Below are 21,246 nucleotides of genomic sequence, written 5' to 3' on the forward strand. Positions count from 1 at the left end.
AAATATAAGTAGTCACTTGTAGCTGTCACAATGGACTCTGACAGGTCACCCATGATTTTATGATCCTATTTCAAATATTCCTTTTATTCATCATCGCAAAGAATATACTTGTTGTTCTCTCCAGACTTTGTATAGAAACCATGGTAACACAACTGGAAATTGAGATACCAGACCGTCCCAGTGTGTTTTGTTCAAGGGATAGATTTTTTTTTTGGAGGCAGATGTGACACACTGGGTCTCATTTCAGTCATATCTCTGGATCTGTCTCAGTATATAATAACCTTAGGGTCCTTGTCCTTTCTTACTAGCATTAAAAAAAAGAAAAAAATTGTCTTTAGAAATTACTTCCAAGTAGGAGTAAATTCTTATTGGAAGAATTTAAGAGATGTAAAATAAAAAAAAAAAATTGTTGTTTGGTTTGGAATAACAAAAAATTGGAAAAAATCGCAGAGGTAAAAGAGACAAAGAGAAAGAACTGAGCTTTTTTGTCAGAATCACCACAATCAGTTTGGGAAAGGTTTCTGCTTCAGCAGATTCTACTGTAGCTATAGATTGAGTTATCTTAAAACTTATTAAATGAGGACAAGTTGGCCAGACAGTTCAATTTACCAGATCTGTTGAGAAAACTTGGTAAGATAGCAGACTTCCAAATTGTTCCAAAGTCAGTGAAAAAGCCGAATAACCAGACTGGTCCAGCTGCCTTGGCTTTACTTTTCTGGAGATGACAATTTACTCTTTCTTAGAGCATCCACATCTATGGCCTGTGGAAGCGTTGTCAGGCTGTGTGTTGATGCCACATCTTACTTTAATTTGCTTGGCAAATAATTATTTGGAGTACTGTGGATGGTGACACAGCCACAAAATGTCTCAAAATATGACCTCTTCATTAAATAGTTTCTTAGATTAAATTTTACATAAGGAAGTATTCAGGATTTTAATTTTTGGCAACATCAGGGTCCATTTTTTTTTAATCAAAAAGGTGTATGACATCTTGCTGACAGTACTCTTCGGTGCGTGTTAGACTTGTGAAAGCTGCAAAGCACTGGAGCTCACCTGATTAATAGCATCTCTTCACAATAACAAGGAAAGCCACTATTTGGGAAATCCTAGATTTAAAACTATCAGATTTAAATCTATTTACTACAGTTTAGGTAGTAATCACCACAATAAAGAGTATCAAACATACTAATGTCCTGTGTTTCCTGAAGACCCTTGTGGTTGACCTTGGCTGTTTGCCAAAGGTCAACCACAAGGTTAGCCCAGCAAAGCTGCTCTAACCCCCCCTCCTCATGTGACTAGGGAAAGGGAATATAACAAAAGGCTCCTGGATCAAGATAAGGAGAGGGAGAGATCACTCACCAGTTACCATCACGGGCAAAGGTGACCTGAACTGGGAAAAAACATTTTATTACTGATCAAATCAGAGTAGAGCAATAAGAAATAAATGCAAATTTTAAAACACTTTCCCCCACCCTTCCCTTCTTCTCAACTTCCCTCCCAATTTTCTCCTCCTCCTCTCTCTCAGGGGAACAGGAAATAGGGACTACAGTCAGTTCATCATGTGTTGTCTCTGCTGCTCCTTCCTCCTCAGGGAGAGGAGTCCTCACAATCTTGACCTGCTCCAGCATGAGGTCCCCCAGGGGCAGCAGGTCCTCTGTGATCTCTGCTCCACCATGAACCTTTCAGGGTTTGCAGGGGCACAACTGTCTCACCATGGTGCTCCCCACAGGCTGCAAGGGAATCTCTGCTCCAGCACCTGGGGCACCTCCTCCCCCTTCTTCTTCCCTGACTTTGATGTCTGCAGAGCTGGTGCCCTCAGGGATTGTCACTGCTCTCTCTGGCTAAAGTTGCACAGTAACTTTTCCCTGTTCTTAAATCTGGTATGCCAGAGGCACCTCTGCCATTGCTGGTGGCCTTGGACCGGGACATGTCCGTCCCGGAGCCAGCTGGCATTGGCCCTGTTCAGCCTGAGGGAAGCTTCTGGCAGCTTCTCTCAGAAGCCACCTCTATTGCCACCCTCCTACCAAAACCTGGACGTGAAAACCCAGTGCAATCCTTTGCACTAGACATTCCTTAGGCATCGTAAATCATACCTTAACAAAAATGCTAATGCTGGTTCCCTCTTCTCTTGAAGATAGTCATCTGTATCTACAGTTGTTTTATCTTTATCCATCCAATACATTTTTTTAAATTCTCTTCATCCCTGTTTTCCAAAACACACCTCCAAGTTCATTAATCCCTTTCATTATCATCAGAATCACTATTAATTCCCTCCACAGCTGTCAATCTTGGCAGCAGATAGGGAGTGGAGGAGCATTACCACTTATTAGTGCAGTTGTAATCTATATGAAGGACTGGCAAATGTGGAATATTGCCAGTTTTCTCTGAATTTTAGGGGTGCTGGTTAGTATTGTTGAAATACCCACAGTCATCAGTTCCCAGTTTACATGGTACAGTTTTAATATTTCCTGACAGGAAATCCCACTTCACCTCCAGTAAATGGTTTTGCAATTTTCAGACCCATTGACTGTAGATTTGCTGTCAGTGATCCTATTTTTCAATTTTTCTTTCATTTAGAGGAACATTCTCACTGTGTGTAAAAGTTCACAGGAAAATATTGTTCTTTCTCCTTTTCTACAACTGCCAAATCTGTTCTTTTGGCTTATATTTCAAGAAGAGTGAAAAAAACCCATAAAATTTTTATATTCCTATTTTCTACAACTTTTTCAGCCCCACTGTTGTAATACATTTCTCCTGTTTGTAGTCCATCCCTCTTGCACAATATGAAGAGCACCAAGTTGTTGCTTTTGCATGCAATACTTTATATTCCTCTTCCACCAGTTTACAGTTTGTATTTTCCCTTCATTTCAATATCTCTCACTGTTTTCTGTCTTGTTACTGACTCTCAGCAGCAGTATATTTCTCAGTAAGTTTTGAAGCCTAATGCAAAGTCCATTCAGTACCCTCTAAATCCTTTGAATAATTTGCTGTATGTTTATGTTCCTTTTCCCCAGCGACACATCCTCCACTGCTCAAAAATCATGAGTCTCTTCCTACAGTAATTATGACTACAGTGTAGCATATGGATTGGAATCTCAGTCTTGCATGCACAGTATTTACATTTTCCAGGTAGTTTCCAGGCTGGATCACTCATAAACCAGAGGGATAAGGTGGGGGAATCATAAGAGAAGGCAGAATTCAATTTAAAAGACAAAGAAGTAATGTGAAAGGAGAGTGATTCACCCAAAATCCCACAGGAGCTGTAGAATAGAGCCAAAAAATACATCTGTGGCATCTAGACTCCAGTTAGGAACAAAGCCACATAACCACAGCTTAATTTCTTTTAAAGCTTGTGTTAATGCCTGCTTTTTGCTTTCAACCATCCCTATAAAATGTTTTGCAAGATTCTGTTAGAAGGAGCCATATAAAGATAAATTGTGAGATAGTCTCTAGTTGACACATAAACTACTCTTTTGATCTTTCCAAGCTGGAATTGCATTATTTTGGTTTCATCTTTGTTTTTTATACCTCAGCTGCAGACCAGATTCACTGCTTTTGTAAGAAGGAGACATTAACGATCCTGTGAGTTTCATTGCTTCTGATATAATTTTGCCAAATGTCCCACACCACCTGAGTTTCTTTCATGGTATGCTGGAGGTCTGTAATACTTAACACAGAAGTCATTCTCCAATTTCTTGTATTTAGTGCATGTGACAGAAAAATGCACATTTTAAAGACAAAATTGCCAGAATTTATCTTCTCAGGAAAGTATAAAAAATTCTTTTAATACCATTCTGAAGCTGAAAGATAAACAGGAACAGCTGCTAAATATCCTTCAAGGCAGCCCAAGATTCATTTCAATTACGCTGCACAGCATACCTCAGGTGCAGCACAGCATTTTCAGGTTTTATATCTATCAAATATAAGCCTAACACAGTGTTATTTCCTCCCACTTGTTATTACCTCAGCATATCTGACTGGGGTTTCTTTTTTTTTTATTATTTTATATTGTTACCCTACTGCTTTAGAGGAAATGCAATATATGTCTACTGCAGCTCTCATTGCCTCAGTTAAAGTAATACTGGCCTATATATATATATATATATATATATATATATATATATATATATATATGTATGTATGTACATATATCTGTAATTTCTGCTTTCTTGTCTTTTTAATTTTTGCTGGGGCTGACCTTTGAGTCACGCTGCTATTCTGTCCATTCTTCAAAGGCTTAGAAGCCTTGATTAATCACAGCAATAATTTGTCTAGCCTTTGAAATGACACCTCCTTTAAAAAAACAAAAACAAATAGTAAACATACGTCCGCACTTTCATTGGGCACTGGGTTGTTTGAAGACAGCCACAGAGAGCAAATTTCCACTTAAAAAAATACAAATGATGTAACATACAAAGGAAATATTGTTAGAAAAATAAATAACATTATTTTAATACTCTTGGGTTTATGATAATTTACTATGTTTATGCGTGTTTTCCTGTGAATTTACTGTCATGAGATGAAACAGGTGAGGATTTCAAGGTTAATTTAAGAGGCAGATTTTGCAAAATTTTTGTTTTAAGAAAATTATCCTCGTGTCCCATGGCATGACTTTTTGCAAGATTGCTTTGGGTGGTAATAAGCTATTTTGGCTTGGAGGCAGAGCATTCATTTGAGTCTCCATTCCCAATCTACCAGCAAACTTCCTTTTTAAGAAGGACTGTGCTTACTAGGAGAGTAAATGACATGTCCAGAGGCACCTACCCAGAGCTCCTTTGGCTTAGTCAATTCTGGGATGGCAGGTAGTAAACAGCAGCTTCCTGAGTAGCTCTCAACTCTATCTGACTGCACATCAGTGTCCATGGAGTGTAAGGACAAAGCCCCACTTTCGCCACTTTCAAGCCTTCCTTAGACATTTACATTAGTGTATTTAGGTTTGCTCTGTAATGAAATTAGATCTTCAAACATTTCATTATCAAGTCTCAGTTGGATGCTATGGCTAATTGCTAAGGGGCTGTAAGGGCTGATACAAAAATGATCTGTAAGAAGCAGCTACCTAAATCACTTTGTCATTCAAACCTTCACTCCAACCCCTATTTTCACCGTTCACAGTATGAATAGCACAGTCAGTCAGGGGCTGGATTCCAGGACCAGGCAGATTTACCCACTATAATACAAACAGGCAAGCACAATGAAAGTGGCCAAACTTAAACTCCCTTCCAACCCAAACTATTCCATTTCTATTTCCATTTCTATTTCTATTTCTATTATTTCTATATATTTTATAATTTTCTTTTGAACATACTCTGCTTTTGCACAGTGAGGTTCTGGGTGGGAGAGTCTGCCACGTTACCATATCCCAGTTACCAGCATGCCAAGAAGACCACCATGACTGTGGGAGGGGCCAGCACAGAATGATGTGGGTTTTTTACATCCACATTAGTTAAAATGTACTTTTTTGCCTCATTTGTTTCCAGGAATCATTCTTTCGTTCACTTGCTTTCTGTCTGCTTTCCAGGTGTGGATGTGTGGAGGTGGCATGTACGATGTTCCATGCTCTCGAGTTGGACACATCTACAGAAAGTACGTCCCGTATAAAGTCCCTTCTGGAACCAGCCTTGCACGGGTGAGTAATTGGGTCTTGCTGGTTTTCATTTTCATTCATTATCAGTCCCTTCATTCCTTGTGAACCAGTTTCCAGTAAACTATTAAAATGGAAAATGAATGTTTCTTTATTTTTCTGAAATGAGATGTGCAATTACTGCAGTTATCCTGCCTTTCAGAGATAAGATTGCCAAGAATAAAATGGAAGCTTAAAATTACAGGGTTGGACGTCTCGGCACAGAAGCATGTTTCACGCTGATTCAAAAGAACCTAGGAATAACCCAAGGCTTGTGGTTCTCAAATTGCACAGTGTTGTCAGTCGTAGTTTTTGTAAGCAGGACCAATTTGAATGCACATTTTCTTATCAGTCAGCAGAACTGGCGGAATCTCATGGAAGGGATGTTTTCTGAGGCAAAGGGACTGAGTAACAATTATTTGAGCGTCTGTCTGATTATTGTGTAAAATCTGGTTATGGAATACAGCCAGCTTGGAGCTCTGAGAGTGAGAAATTACAAGACCTCTAGACATTTCTCAAAGACTACTGAACATATTCATATCCATGAGGGGGCTTTTTGCTCAAGAGAAAATGTTCTGTAACTTTCTGGAGATGTTCACAGGATGTCAAAAGATGGGAGATGAAGGGCACAGATGTACCTTCCAGGAAGATACTGGTATTTATTCATGCTTGAGTTTAATCTTTTCTGGTTTAGAGGTTTTTTTTTTATAATAAAATGGCATTAATATTAAAGTCTGCATATTGCCATAGGGTAATACTTTATGAATCATAGTTTTTTTTAATAATGAAAATGTGGTATGAATAAAAGAATGAATTTCTTGCTTTGAGGGGGAGAGATTCTCAGTTTCAGCACCGCAGGACCAGGCTTGCTGTACTAAATGCAGCAGAAAAAGGAGGCTGCCTGTGCTGCCTGCCTGCCGGCTGACTAGACAGAAAGAAGAATTTGCATTAACCGGACATCAGTGGTACACAATTCAGTAATGGAATTAGTGGTGGGGGAAAAAACTGTATTGACTAAACTGTGAGATTAATATCTTCCCCAAGTATAGCTCTATGTCCTGTCAGAATTGCCCCATCCAGATTTTTGGACTGCCTGAATGAAACTGCTTCATTTATTATATTCCCTGCAAAAAATCACACAGAACTGGAAATAATAAATTCAAACCTCAGTGTCTGTTTTCTTCTGTTACAGCACATAGTATCTCATTAGAGAATGTGCTCTCTCATGCACTACCTGTAGGAGCAAAATAGAGTAATTTCTATTTGTGCTACTGGCATCTTGCACGGTTCTGTGCTGAACTGACTTTCATGGTGGCACTGTGAATGCCTACAACCATCATGAAGCCACAGCCTGCAGCCTCCCTGTACTATTTATTTTAGCTTGATTTCAATAAATAATTTATGAAATATTACTGAAAAATATTTCTAGTTAGAAATCTGATATCTCTGCCCATGCACAGACTGATTGCTTTATAACTTGTGGGAAAAAAGATCTAGTGGTGGGTCGTATCCTTCAGTTGGGTAGTTCTTTCTGTGTTGTGATTGTCCAAAACATGATGCTTAGGTAAATTTGTGACATATAGTTATCACTAACAGAAACTTTGAATTTTCAGATTCACAGCTTTTTTCCAGTATGGTATTCTTTCCATTGCATCAAGGCTAACAAGAGCACAAGAGCATCTGTATGTTTTGGTGTTTTGGGCTGTTTCAATAACTAGGCAAGAGAATTTTGTCCTTGACCCATCATATTGTGTGTAATTTTAAATCTAAAAATATACTCTTTTGCTCATCCTTTCCAGAAAAAAAAAATCAAGGACTGATTAATCTTCAGTGTGTCCTAAATGGAGCTGTTAGCCAAAATAATATTAGGCAAGTATCCACAGGAGTGGCCTGAATATTTTAGCTGTCTTTGCTTTATCCTCCAAATGTTATATTATTCAAAGACTATAATCTACTCTTTATGAGTTTTTTATCAAAAACTTCGTTCTAGGTCAAATATATAATAAGTAACGCACTCAAGAATATCTGGAAATATTATCCCCACTGCCAAAAGGAGTACTTTTCACTACTAAGTGTTTTCCACAATGGTTTTTACTAAATCCTTCTGCTGTTTAAAGGAGTGTGCCAGAGATGCAGTTCACAAAAGAATGAGTCCAAAAAGCCCAGCTCTGATTCTATAAAGGAGTGCAAGAGACCTTTGTTAATCAAGGGAGAATTTCCCCTTGTGCAGATACTGCCTAAAAGGTTGACAAATTTTCCCATCATTTTCCCCAGCAACAGCAGAAGGGAAACGGGGACTGGAATTAGAAAGAGAACAGAGTTCCCAGACAAATTCAGGTACAGCCCAAATCATGCCATGGGTTTCCTTTCAAGCTGTTTCAGCTTATGTTTACCCTTAAAACATAATCTTTAAAGTGAGCATTTTAACTTCCCCTGGGATTTCACCTCTCTTTATTTTTTAGCAGTGAGTTTCAACACACAGTTTCAGCCAGCTACGTAATACTTTTCCAATCTCTGTATCTGCTTAGAGAGCTGTAACCTGGCATGAGAGTCATGTCTGCTTTAATAAATCAGAGACCTGTCAAAACCTTTGTTGCACCTCCCCATTGCTAAATAATCATTATTGTACCACACATAATAGTATGGATCATGATATCAATTTTATATCTTACCTGTCACTCAAGATTGGGGAAGCTTATGCATATTGGTTGCTGCCACATGCCACATTAATTGAAAAGCATACACATATAAAACAGTTAGTAGTATTGCTTGGTGATGCAGAGCAAAATTAAAGAAAGCCGCAAACGTGTAGTTTTATAAATAGGTTCTGACAATTAAATGTAGATAAAAAGACTGAATATTTTTGTCTGAAGATGTCTTAAAATATTGCTGCTTGCCGAAAGCAGTCAGTCTTAAATTCACAGGCAATTGCACATAAAGAAATATTAATAGGCATGCAGATGTCAACACTGATTCCACTTTTTAACCTGGAAACATCACATAATTATTCATTTATTCCAAACCTGTAAATCTGCACAAAACTGCAGTAAATAATAACTAATGTCACCTGTTTGTTTTAGGTAAGGCATGTTTAGAAAGCAAACCCCCAGATCCTAAAACTGCTGAATTGTTTTACTGGATTATTTTAGTTGCTTTTTGTATTTCTGATTCTTGGTTCCGTTTTAACAATTTCAGCTAAGCCATTTACTTTTAGCAAGTTACCTATGAAATTGGACTGCAGAATATTCTTAGCATTTTCTTCTAGGTGTATCTCAATTTATTGTTTATTTTCTTTAGTTTTCTATTTGCTTTTTGGGTGTTTTTTTTTTCTATTTGTGATTCTATAAAAGCTGTAAGAAATATATCAATAAAATCTCACTGTTCCATAGGATTTGCAGAGATGATCTAAGTTTCAAAATATATCCACAGAATTTCTTTTTCTTGCAGGTATTTTACACAGCATTTTAGGATTAGCCACAGAGCATTAGCACATTAGGCCTTTTTGAAGGGGAGGGCAATCCCACTGAAATTCCAATTGGATGCTAACCCAGCAGAGTGGTGAATCCTAACCTTAAGTTAAATTCCTCCCTGTCTGCCAGGACATGGGATCCCACAGTTTAGCTATCAAAAAAGATCACAAAGAAGATGGAGAACTAGATATTCTTGGACAATAACTACATCAAAATGGTGGTAGCTACTTCTCAGGATTTACTGCATAGACTAGCATTGGAACCCAAGTTATGAGGCTAAATAAATCTATTTGGAGTCAAACCCCTGAACTCCTCCAGGCTCAGCTGCTGGGATGGGCTATGGACTGTATGGGTCTGTAACACAAGCATGGCAACAGCCAGCAAATTTGTGGAGATGTTCTTGGTGTGTCATTCTGTGTTCCACAGCCCCTCACAGCCACAGAGCTAGGGGCAGGCAGCATCCTCACTGGGACCAGAAACATCCCTGCCCCCAGACTCTGCAGGTTGGCCTCATTTGAGCAAGAGGTTTAGGTTTTCCAGTGCATAGATCTATTTTAGTGTACCTGGTGGAGATGCAAACTTTTATAGAGAGGATGAAATCCTGTTTGTTTTTAGATGACATTTGTGGAATTTCAGCTCTAGGTATTTGCAAACTACTGGCTGAAAATAAATAGGCTCTTGCTTCTCTGCCAGCTGTGCTAACTCATAGAAGATTTATTTATATACCACACGAGCTTTGTCATCTAGTTATAATGCTGTCTTCTGTGCAGATACATTTCTTTTATGCCTGCAGACATCTCTCTATTTGGGTTGGGTTTTGCTGGTTCTTGGAGTTTTTTACATAAATATTTCTGATATGAAACCCAATTAAGTTTAAAACACAGTTATGTGTAAAGAACCAAAAGAAAATACCCAAGAAGGGGAAATATTGACAAACAATAGCAAAATGTATAAATTAAAAGGGAGTTAGGGGAGAAAGGGAAAGGTAGAAAACCCCTAGATGAGGCTTAACTGATGTGGGCAGGTTAAAGCATTAAAAACTGAACATCACAGGATTGTGGTTGGTGTCCAGGAAATGTTTTATTCTTTTTCTGCTGTAGAAATTCACAGAAATGGTAATCTTTGTGTTCTGACACTGATGGAAGGATCTTTGCACAAAACTGAGAGTATCGTTTTTCTCCTCGTGAGTGCTCTGGAGTTTTATACCCTGCTGCTTCTGGCATATTAATCCATACTTGTTGGATGAGCTCCTCCAGTCACTTCGTTCTCTTCTCTTCTCTTCTCTTCTCTTCTCTTCTCTTCTCTTCTCTTCTCTTCTCTTCTCGATTCATTGTAACATTATGCTACCGATATTCCAGAGGAACATAAAGTTGTCTTTACTGGATAGATCCCAACGCACTTTTAAAATACATTTTGTGTAAAACAAACTGTATATTGTATTATTTCCAGCCAAATTAAATACAGCTGCTTGTAGAGGTAAACAGGGCACCCATTTTGAATTAGCCACAATACTGTGCTTCACAAAAGAAAAATAGAAAAATTCAAATTGGTAAGATGATGTAGGTGAGGTGAAAATAATACCACTAGAATTTTACTAGAAAAAAAAGAGATTAATCTGCCAAGATTGTTGTGTTATTCTTGGCAAGAAAACAGTAATGTTTCCTCTTACATTTCACAACCAGAATACAGTCGGGCCTCAGACATGCTGTGGTGATTTGTATTTGACTGGCATAATTGAAAGTGATTTTGTTGTCCTGTCTCCTGTAACAAATACCAGCTGGTGACATCCAGCTTCCTGGAAAATGTTCAGATTAAATGCAGGACAATAGGATCTCATTGCAGGTTTCAAATGTTCCAGTAGTATTTGATATTGACAAAAGTAAAGTCTATTGATTGAGATCAGGGTCAGTTTCATGTGGTGAGATACACACAAAAGCAGAAAAAAACCAGTTATGCAGGTGAAATGAAACAAACAATAAATCCATTGTGCTCCTTTAGAGACACCTGATAAAAATCTTTAGAGCATCTGGAGAAACTAAGAACAGGAATTACGGTATTATATTAGTTCAAGGGCTAAATGTTAATTGGAAAAGCTGCACCTAGAGGATGGAGGTGTGCTGGCTCGCAGGATAGCTCAGGAGCTCTCGTACGAGTGCTGTCATCTCAAGCCAGCAGACCTTCCACAGTGACAAAGTGAGGAACTACCCCTCTCTTATTAGACACTAATCCAGTTAAACTTTGCTTAGAGCTTTTATTTATGGACCTGTCCTTTGACATGTCCCTGTCTCACCCTGATGTTCCATTCTCATGGTCAGTGTCTGCTTTCTTCTCACTGAGTATTATCACGTCTCTTGAAAATGACAGATCATCTTACACACTTAAAAAGGGACAGTCATTTGATGACAGAGGTGTATCTACCCTGCTCACTGAACAAAATGGCCCATGAAAAATTTTCTCTTTTCAAGTGCAGAAGTCTTAATTTGTCTCTCTCTTTCTCCAGTCAAGTTGATTTAAACTCTTTTATTGAAGTCTGCTGTGCTGGCTTTGTCTGAGAAAGAGTTAATTTTCTTCAGAGTAATTAGTATGGGGCTGTGTTTTGGATTAGTGCTGGAAACTGTGATCAATGTGGAGATATTTTCCTTATTGCTCAGCAGGGCCTTTTCTGCTCCTCACACCACCACCCCCACCGAGCAAGCAGGGTGAGGAACTGGGAAGCGACAGAGCTAGAACAGCTGATCCAAACTGACCACAGGGATATTCCAGACCATATGGCATCAGGCTCAGTGTATAAAGGTGAGGAAGAAGGAGGAAAGAGGGGTGTTTATAGTGACAGTGTTTGTGTTCCCAAGTCACCATTAGGCGTGAAGGAGCCCTACTTTCCTGGAGATGGCTTTCCTGAACACCAGCCTTTCCATGGGGAGAGGTGAATGGTTTCGCTTGTGTGCACAATTTTTCCTTTCCCTGTTAAATTGTCTTTATCTCAACTCTTGAGTTCTCTTTGGATTCTCTCTCCCACTCCTTTAAGGAGGACTGAGTAAGTGGCTGTGTGGTGCTTACTTGTCAGTTGAGGTTAAACCGTGACATCCATGTGTCCATGACATTAAAACTTACTGTCTTGTAGGCTATCGTTGATTAAAAATGCGAAGCAAAATCACAGTCTTAAATGTGTGAGTTCATATAAATTTAAATAAAATTTGTCTAAATGTAAGCCCAGTGGTAAAGAATTTACCAGAATGTGTAAATGAGCAACTGATGACAGCAGATGACTCAGTGTGGTTGTTGTCACTGTTGTATTCATCTCGCAGTTTCTTTGTGACAGCTGTTACAACCTAACATATAGAAATATGCATCTACTGAAATACCATTGGCCTTATTTATTCCCATACAGAAATTTTCCACTGAAAATGACAAAAGAGAGAACAAATTGTCATGGGTCTTCTTGGATAGGTCCTGAGAACCTCCTCAGATGTCCACTTAGACTCCCTCTGACTTCTTTATTTTGTGGGTCAATTCATGTAACTAGTTAATAATTACTTGATCTTCATTGAATTGTTTTTATTCAATATTTTTCCTTTTTTTTTCCTATTAAGAGTAACCAATCTGGACATCTGTAGCCTTGCAGTGAATTTGTCAGCCAAGCTAAGCTGCGCCATTTTCAGCTGTAGAAACATGTTGTCAAGCATTGGAACAGGCTGCCCGGGGAAGTGGTTGAGTCACCGTCCCTGGAGGTATTTAAAAGACCTGTAGATGTGGCACTTAGGGACATGGTTTAGTGGTGGACTTGGCAATAATGGGCTAACAGTTGGAGTCAATTATCCTTGAGGTCAGTTCAAATCTAAATTATTCTATGATTCTATTTTCCTTTTTTTTCCTTTCCACATTCATTTACATGAGGTTTTCAGATTGTATCCAAGCAAGAGTGATCTACCATAAAGATATCCCCAAACTGGTTCTTCCTGTAAGTGGTATTTGATGCCATTTGAAAAACTTTTTAAAGGAGTGTTCTGGACAAAGTAACATAAATAGTAACAGGAGACAGAAATCAAGAAGATTCAAATCAAATTCCTGTAGACTCTAAATTACTTGAAGATTACTTTCACTGTGAAACTTAACTGTCTCATGATGATGAAAATTAAATGGGTGGTCAAATGATGCTGTAAGACGTTCACAAAATGCAACCTAATCTGGAAGGCTCCTAAAGTTCTTTGGCCTGCAAGTTCTGGGACACTATGCCCACACAGAGTAAATTCCTATGAAACTGCTTAAAGCCTGGTTTACAGACTCTGTCCAGATTGGGTAGCTATTCAAAACCAGTCCCACTTGTGCTTATATGACATGCTCAGCTTGTATCTAATCTCACCTAAGGGTCAGGCAAGGAGGAAGTGACCATTCTCCTTCCTCCATCCATTGTGTCAGACATCCACCTAAATTATGGGAATGACAACTCTGGAAGACTTGTAAAGGACTTGAAATCACATCCTTACCTTGCAGTAAGTCATTTGATTGGTAGGCCTAAAGTGCTCAGAGATGAGGGCTCTTGTTTTGGTTGTGCTCCTCAGATAGGATGAGTAAAAGCCCAGCAGCTCCCTACCATAATTGGCAGAGAAGAGTTATGATCCTATGAGGTTCTCTGCAATTTATCATGATGCTAGACAGCCACAGAATGGGAATTTTCAGCTTACAAGTTCACCCATCTCATCTTGAACAGCCTGTATTTTTGCTCTAGGAACATGCTGTGATCTAAACAAGAAGGTAAATGATGTTTGCCTTTTCTGTGCAAGGTTGTACCAAACCAGCTTTCAGTGCAGCAGCTCTTCTTGACTGCATTCAATTCAAGTATGGGGAGTTTTACTACTAGTCTGGACACATTTATGTTAAAAGAAAGTATGGTGATTTCTGAGCTTGTGAAGTGCTAATAAGGATAAGAAATCCTAACCCAGGCTAACTGAGGTCAACAAACCTCTTTAAAATCAATTTGTTTAGATGCTGAGTGCTTGCCCCAGAAACAGCTTCTTACTACTCTAGAACACGGTGTTCTGTTTGGTCATGTTCAATAAGTAGTCTGGAGATTTAGAGCTAGCAAATCAAGAGTCTGTATTTTTAAAAACAAACCTATTGAAAGAGCTGCCTCAGAAGGGCTTGGCTTATGAAATCAATGTATAAACATAGTAAGGATAATATACTAGTTACAGGTGATTTTTAGCATATGATGGAAAGAATGGTCTTGGAAGAACAGGGAAGCAAAGTTTTAAGTAGATTTATCCAAAGTGTCCTACCTGATACTTGGGGAATCGTGGGAAGAACTGACTCTTTTTCTTAATACTGAGTTTGGTGGGTTTACACAAAAACACACAGGAAACCCAAACAGTTATAAAGGTGGTATTGGAAAACAAAAAGGTTTTGACCAGTGAATTAAAATTTTGAGTTAGTGACCAGGTATAATATCAAGATTTTTGTTGGACTCCTGTTTTATCGGTAACAATCATCTAAAGCAGAATGCAATCCTTTTAGCGCAGCCAAGTAACTAAAGAAGAAAGTCCATCAGACACTACTTTTAGTATGGATGGTGCAAGACTTACCTTGAAGTTTTCTTTCCCAAGAGAACTTTTTATTTTTTACTGTACATTCACTGTATGGCTCTTTTTATAGTATGATTTTTAAATCCTATCAGATGAAGTGATTGCAAAAAACAATTTTATAGAACAGTCCTAAACTGCATTTGCGTTTGTAGCAAATGAGGTATGCAACATTGCAGTGAAAGTTATGCTAGAAATCACACGTATTTTCATTATTTTGTCTTTTTGTTTAATGTTCCTAATAATTTTTTTGCCTCATGTACAAAATCTCATCACATAATATTTTTATGTGTTTTCATTTTTTATGAAAAATTCATTTGTTACAGGTTTTCTGCTAGAAAAGTGAGATTGTCATTTAGATGATGTTCTTGATTTTTTTCTGGTTTTCATTGTCCTACCCAGTTCCTGTTCTTGAATTCTAGTTTCTTGTAAAGTTATTTAGGTCTTCATGAAATTACAGCACAAGTCAAACTTATGTGGGGCACAAGCCATTTTTGAATGAGGATATGAGTGTTGTGAATTCTTACACTGCTTTAATGTTACTTGCATTATCCCTGCAGGTTTAACATACTTGCTACAGAAACAGAAAGTACACAGAAACTTATCTTGCAGTGTCAGCTAAAAGTACTTCTTTTGTTCTATGTCCTGCTGTCTTTGTATTCAGATAAGCCTTATTAGTTCAGAGACATTTAGTTTACATTGATTAATAAAATTCAGGAAAAGAATTTTCCAGTGAATCTTGAAGGCAAGTCCGAGTATGAATCCAGCTTATTTAGATGCAGAGAATGTTCTGAAAAGAAATATTACCCTATGTTGATGGTAATCAGATGTATGTTGTCCTCCAGCTTATTACAGAGTGAATCTCAGCATTTTGTAGGTAGTGTTCTATAAAAAGAATATTATAAAACTTGATTATCTTGTTTTCACAATCAAAGCAATAAGAACACCCTAGTGTCTCAAAGGTGTCCAGAGAGGTGTTGCTTTGTTGGTGGGATAAAAGGTTATTGGGTAGCTGTGGCAATACACAATAGACCAAGCCCATACTCCACTACAACATCTGCATATAAATTTGTGTGGATTGAGTTACAGGAGGAATTTTAAAATCAAACAAATATACAGAAAAAAATGCCTCCTTCTTACAAATGGCAAATAACAATAAAATATATCTTTTCTGTCTACCCAGAACTTTTCTTTGCAATGGTATTTGTTTTATTTTATAATTTGAGGCAGCTAATTTAATTAATTATAGTTTTAATAAATTCTTATGCAGCAAAATAGGTAACTCTGTTTCCTATAAAATGACAACAAAAATGAGCTTTGTGGAACACAGCCAGAATTGGGTTTCATGGAACCAAAATAGTCTTAGATATGTTCATAGGATGAGTGAGTGCAGAAAGCCACAGGTTGTTGTGGCTCCTATTCCAGGAGTTAGTGACCAGTTAGTGACTTTTTCTTCAAATCAATTCCTCTTCAGGGCTGCTTGCCCCCAAACATTCACTTGTAAGACGTCACCCTAAAATTTAGGTAGGAATTGCTTGGTGACTAAGCAGTATCGTGACAGATTGAAATTCAGATGCCTTTCAAATGCAAAGTGAAATACATCAGAAAGAAGAATTTGAACCATTCTGCCACATTAGCAGGTCTGAAAAAAACAGGGGCCAATGTAAGCAGCAGAAAGGAAATTTTTGTTCTACATCCATCATTAATCAAAAACCCATATGAAGAATGTGCACAAAGAATGTGAAGGAAAATAAGATGTTCAACAGAAGAAGGCTGTCTCTCACAGAGCCAGCAGGAAAGCAAGGTACTTAGTACTCTGTAGTGTGTGCTCAACACTGCAATAAATATAGCATACGATTACTGGAACTCTTCCAGGTTTTAAGACTGAGAAATGAGACCAACTAAGCTTAAAAGTTGTGTGGAATGCTGATTTCTTGTTTTGTTTAGTTTTAAATTTTCCCTGTTATGAACATCATTCACTCAGAACATGAGGAAATTAATGTTTACTCTTTTTTGTGCCCCACAGAACCTGAAGCGAGTGGCCGAGACGTGGATGGATGAGTTTGCAGAGTACATTTACCAGCGACGGCCCGAGTACAGACATCTCTCCACTGGTGACATCTCTGCCCAGAAGGAGCTGCGCAAGCACCTCAAGTGTAAAGACTTCAAGTGGTTCATGGCTGCAGTGGCTTGGGATGTCCCCAAATATTACCCTCCTGTGGAGCCTCCACCTGCTGCCTGGGGGGAGGTGAGGAATAGATTGAATTTAAATGAATCTAACATTTCAGATTGAGGGAAATTAAAATTATTAAATGGGAGTAAACCTGATGTTAAGTAGTGTTATTAAGGAAGTTCACAGAGGTTGAAACAGTCCCTGAACTATCCGTTAAAATGAGAAACTGTCATGTCTTAAAACTATCACTGTTGCTTTTGTAACTCATTTCAGCTTTGTGTGTAGAGGGCATATGATGTATGCACAATGAGGACAAGAATGAGTAAAAAAGTATGTAGCACTCATTACTGCATGTTGCGGAAGATTTGAGATTCAGAGAACCACCTTAGTAGAAAGGAGGTCTGAAGTCACTGCTTGGGGTTTTTTGCATATCTACTGGGATAACTCCTGCTGTCCTTACAAAGACAGTTGTGTGCAGATGGAGTTAGGTTTGCTCACACATGGTATGTGAAAAGCAAAGCCTGGATACTTTCCTTTTAAAATGACTGATCTTGCTCAGCTGTTCTATAAATTCTGTAGGTGTTGTCATCACCGACTCCCAGTAGCAGACAAATACAATTTCTCCATTGATTCATGAGAGGAGGGAGACACCACAAAAGTATCACTGGAGAGCAAGGGCTGAGCAAACAGGCAGCTGTGATCAAAGATGCTCTGCATTCAGACCTTTGTAAAGAGCAGAGCTGTAGTAAACCTTGCTTTGACAGTTTGTTTTGTGCAGAAGAAATGAAAACACAAGGAGAGCCGTGAGGAGAAATTACTTCCTTGGTTGCACTGAAAAATTGCTGTGGCTTTTGCCCCCTAAACTACAGTAGCTTCATGCCATGGATAGGTCATGCGCAGAAAGCTCTTTCCTCTCAGTTTATTAAGATATATAAAGAATGTTTCACTCTTCCAGTGGATTGTGCTACTTTTTAAAAACTATAGGAATATCTGTACTGTGAGTTCCAGCCTTTTCTGATTTTTTGTGTTTATTCTTGAGGCTGTCAGAAAATTAACTTTCATATTTGAAAACAGAGACTGAAGTTGAAGCTTTGACCAAAACATTTGGTAAGATCAGGCACAAGTCTGCATATTCCTAGTGGTCGAGACTGGACCATAGACTTCTAAACATAGGAACCTCTACTATTGTCCAGAATTTATATTTAGAAAGGCAAATTACCTCATAGTGAGATTTCTAAAATATATTTCTTTGGTACTAGCATTCCTTAATTCTTCTTTATAAGCAACCAGTTACAGATGTTCAAAGAAACTCCAATTTATATATGTCATACTGTTTGCTACTTCTTGGCAGTAATGAATTCCTTTGTTGTTAAAGTTTCTTCTTTTTGATGGTGCTGCCCACTCTGTGAGATGAATGTGTAATGAGAGGTAAGGAATTTATCAGTAGAAGTCAGGCTGGATCAGATTGCTGTGACTCCTACTGTGATCTTCCTTCACCATCTTTCACGTTTATACATGGGTGTCCTTGGAGAACTGGGATCAGGAGATGTGTAATTTCTCTGGCCAGCTGGACAATCCTTAACTCAATCAAGAGGGTCTAGAGGAGGAGCTTGTGATTCAGGTATTCATTCTTTTCACAGCAATATTAATAGAATCTCTGCATAAACCCAAGTATTTTAACAGTAAATCAAAATCATACCAATGGTGTGACATCTGTGCCTTAAAAGCATTTACTAAATTCTTAGGAAGGACATGAAGATGAAAGATTTTCTTTTTTGTTTAAAACATACTTTCTTTAAAATAACAGGAAGAGAACTTTCAGCCCTCCTTCTCTTGTTTTTCCTGAGATTATCACATTCCTGTGAATTTTTAATTAATTTGTTGGCACTTGCAAGGACCTTGAAAAACCTTGAAGGTCAATGACTGTGAGAAGCTGAAAGAGGGAAGCAGACTGTAATGTTACTGCTTTGAAAGAATCACTCAGCTCTTGAAACCTTGCTGATTATACACACCAAAAGTCTGTGCCAACACTGACTGTCGTTTAGTACCCTCTCTGCTTCCATTTGGAAATACTTTATGTCTGCTTGCCTATGCCAGTCTGAGAAGGAGTAAACACTAAAGTACACAGACAAATTTGGCTCTAGTATTTTGATATCTAGCTAGTAAAAGCATGTGCTGTGAAAGCAGACGTCTCATAAACAGCCTCTGCTCAGCTCCTCTTTTTTTGCAAACACATTTATTTAAAATCTGACTCTTACATTTGAAAAAATCTGTTTATGATAGAAAATAGGGACATTTTGAAAACAAAAAGCAGGGTTTTTTCTATATTTGTCATGGCCCTATCTCTTATGTGTGTTTGTGCCTTTGTCCTTGTAGCTGACAGGGTCTACATACCCTTGATAATCTGTTCTGCCTTGTAACATCTGAAATATGTGCCATAGAGCAATGTAACAGCAAATCCAGATAGATTAATGTTAGTGAGACTGGCAGTTCTGTGTTTGAGTGGTGTAACTGTACTCTTTTCCACTGTGGAAAAGAGGAAAGTTTTCAATTAGGTTTTTTCTTACTCTTTTGAATATACTAGAAAGTCTGGTATGAGTTGAAAACAGTAATACACATCTCACGCTTTTTCTAAGATGGAATTATATATTTGTAGTATGAATTTGAAGTCCTGCTACCTAAAACAATAGGTGTGAATTTGCCACAAGGTGTTTTCTTAGGCAGTGCTCATGAATTTACAAGCTGTGATCCAGCATGAACGAATATATTGTGCAGATATCACAGCTTCCAGTATCTTTGAAAACACATTTTGCATTAAATCAATCATATAATATTAGACATTGTCATTTATTTTAGATTTCATGAGTTCTATAGTCAAGATGGTGCAAAAAAGTTGCTTTACTCAGTCAAAAGGGAATTATTTAATCTTTGTTTCACTTGCTGCTACATGAACTTCAATAATTTAATGAGGAAGTGTCTCAGTCAATGCAGCAGTGCTAAGCAGCAGAACCTGAGAGTGCTCCTTTCTCTGCCCCCAACTCATGGATTTTTACAGCACTGACATGAAAATGTCACACATAAAGTCAAGTGGCACATTTGAAAAAAGAAGAAAGCCTAAGAGCTCACTAACTTCTCTTTCAGTTATTTTCCTTCTTTTAAAATGTGTCATCCTTATACCCTTAATGAATCAGTCTGAGCCCAGCAAGTGTCACACATCTGTTGAACAAAAGCAATATAACCCCACCCTGCACAGACCGAGTGCTGCACAGCTGGACTGTTCAAATTCTTTTATCAGGATCAATGTCACGCTGAGTAAGAGTCTCGTGTTTCTTCAGTGAGGTTTTTGGCAGTGCTTGACTTCTTTACCTTTGACTTTTTCTTTCTCATGGCTCACACAAAGGATAAATAGTTCTAAAATTACTGTGTATTGGTTGACAGAAGAAGTGGCTCATTTTTATATATTTGATCCATAGACATTGGTGGCCCTAGGGTTATCTGAGTATGTAAGCAGTGCACTAAAACTGGCTCTAAGTGCTGCTCAAACAAAAGAAAAGTAACATAAATGAGTACTGCTAATGTCTTCTAGGAGTTAAATCCATTTTCATATTTAAGGCATTGAATAAGATGTAGGGGAGAGGATTACATAAACTGATAGTACAAGGTGCTTCTGTTGTTGCGATATCCATAAGCATTGTCCTAACACCATCTTCACAGTCACTGTTCACAGATGACGGTATTGAACATACAATTGTCTTTAGATTGCTACACTTTCCCTCTTTCTGCTTTTGGCACGGAGAATTTCATGTCATGGTGAGCATGCAGGGCATCTCCCAGAACCCCTGGGAGTTTGGCTCTCCCACTCTGGCTCACCACTGCCAGGTTCCATGAAGGGTGAAGTGGGTGGCACCTGGGTGACAGCCTGGCTCCAGGGCAGGTGGGGCAAGGCTGCAGGAGCCAGGACATCAGCTACTACCTCAACAGCAAGTCTTGCAGGAACTCATTTGCCTGGGAAAAGTTGTAGAGTTTTAGAATTACCAAAGAATATTGGTCAGTATAACTGCTTGTCTCAAGGAGGCTGTATTCTCTATGCTTCTACACCTCGTCTGCTCTCTGCAAGGACTACAGTGCCCATAGGGAGTTAGGGTGGCATTTCAAGAACTAACTATGTATGATGACTTAGAGAGAGCGTCCTGTGCTTTTGTAAGAATTTGTTTAAGTCTGAAATAGCCTTTAATATCACCACTTACCGTCCTTGTCAGTGCATATATTGAAGTTCTTGGAAACATGATTTTCCTGTATGCTTATCTGTGTGTACAAATGATGGCATTTAAGGCTGAGCATAAAAGTTTTGTATGTAGTAACTCAATGCCTTACCTTCATGGCTGATAAAATCTATCTCCTGTTCAT

At 38.3% G+C, this 21,246-nt stretch overlaps 1 protein-coding gene across 3 annotated transcripts in view; it reads left to right on the top strand.

The window, feature by feature from the left end:
- The window catches only part of GALNTL6 (polypeptide N-acetylgalactosaminyltransferase like 6), a 434,479-nt gene that overhangs the window by 394,165 nt on the left and 19,068 nt on the right, over nt 1-21,246 (top strand). For all 3 annotated transcript variants that reach the window (XM_005483801.4, XM_074541294.1, XM_074541295.1), the window contains exons 8-9: nt 5,519-5,626; nt 16,693-16,914. In XM_005483801.4, the coding sequence (XP_005483858.2) occupies nt 5,519-5,626; nt 16,693-16,914 (330 nt within the window). The remainder of the gene's footprint in view (nt 1-5,518; nt 5,627-16,692; nt 16,915-21,246) is intronic.

Source organism: Zonotrichia albicollis, chromosome 5 (assembly GCF_047830755.1).
Source record: "Zonotrichia albicollis isolate bZonAlb1 chromosome 5, bZonAlb1.hap1, whole genome shotgun sequence".
Lineage (NCBI taxonomy): Eukaryota > Metazoa > Chordata > Aves > Passeriformes > Passerellidae > Zonotrichia > Zonotrichia albicollis.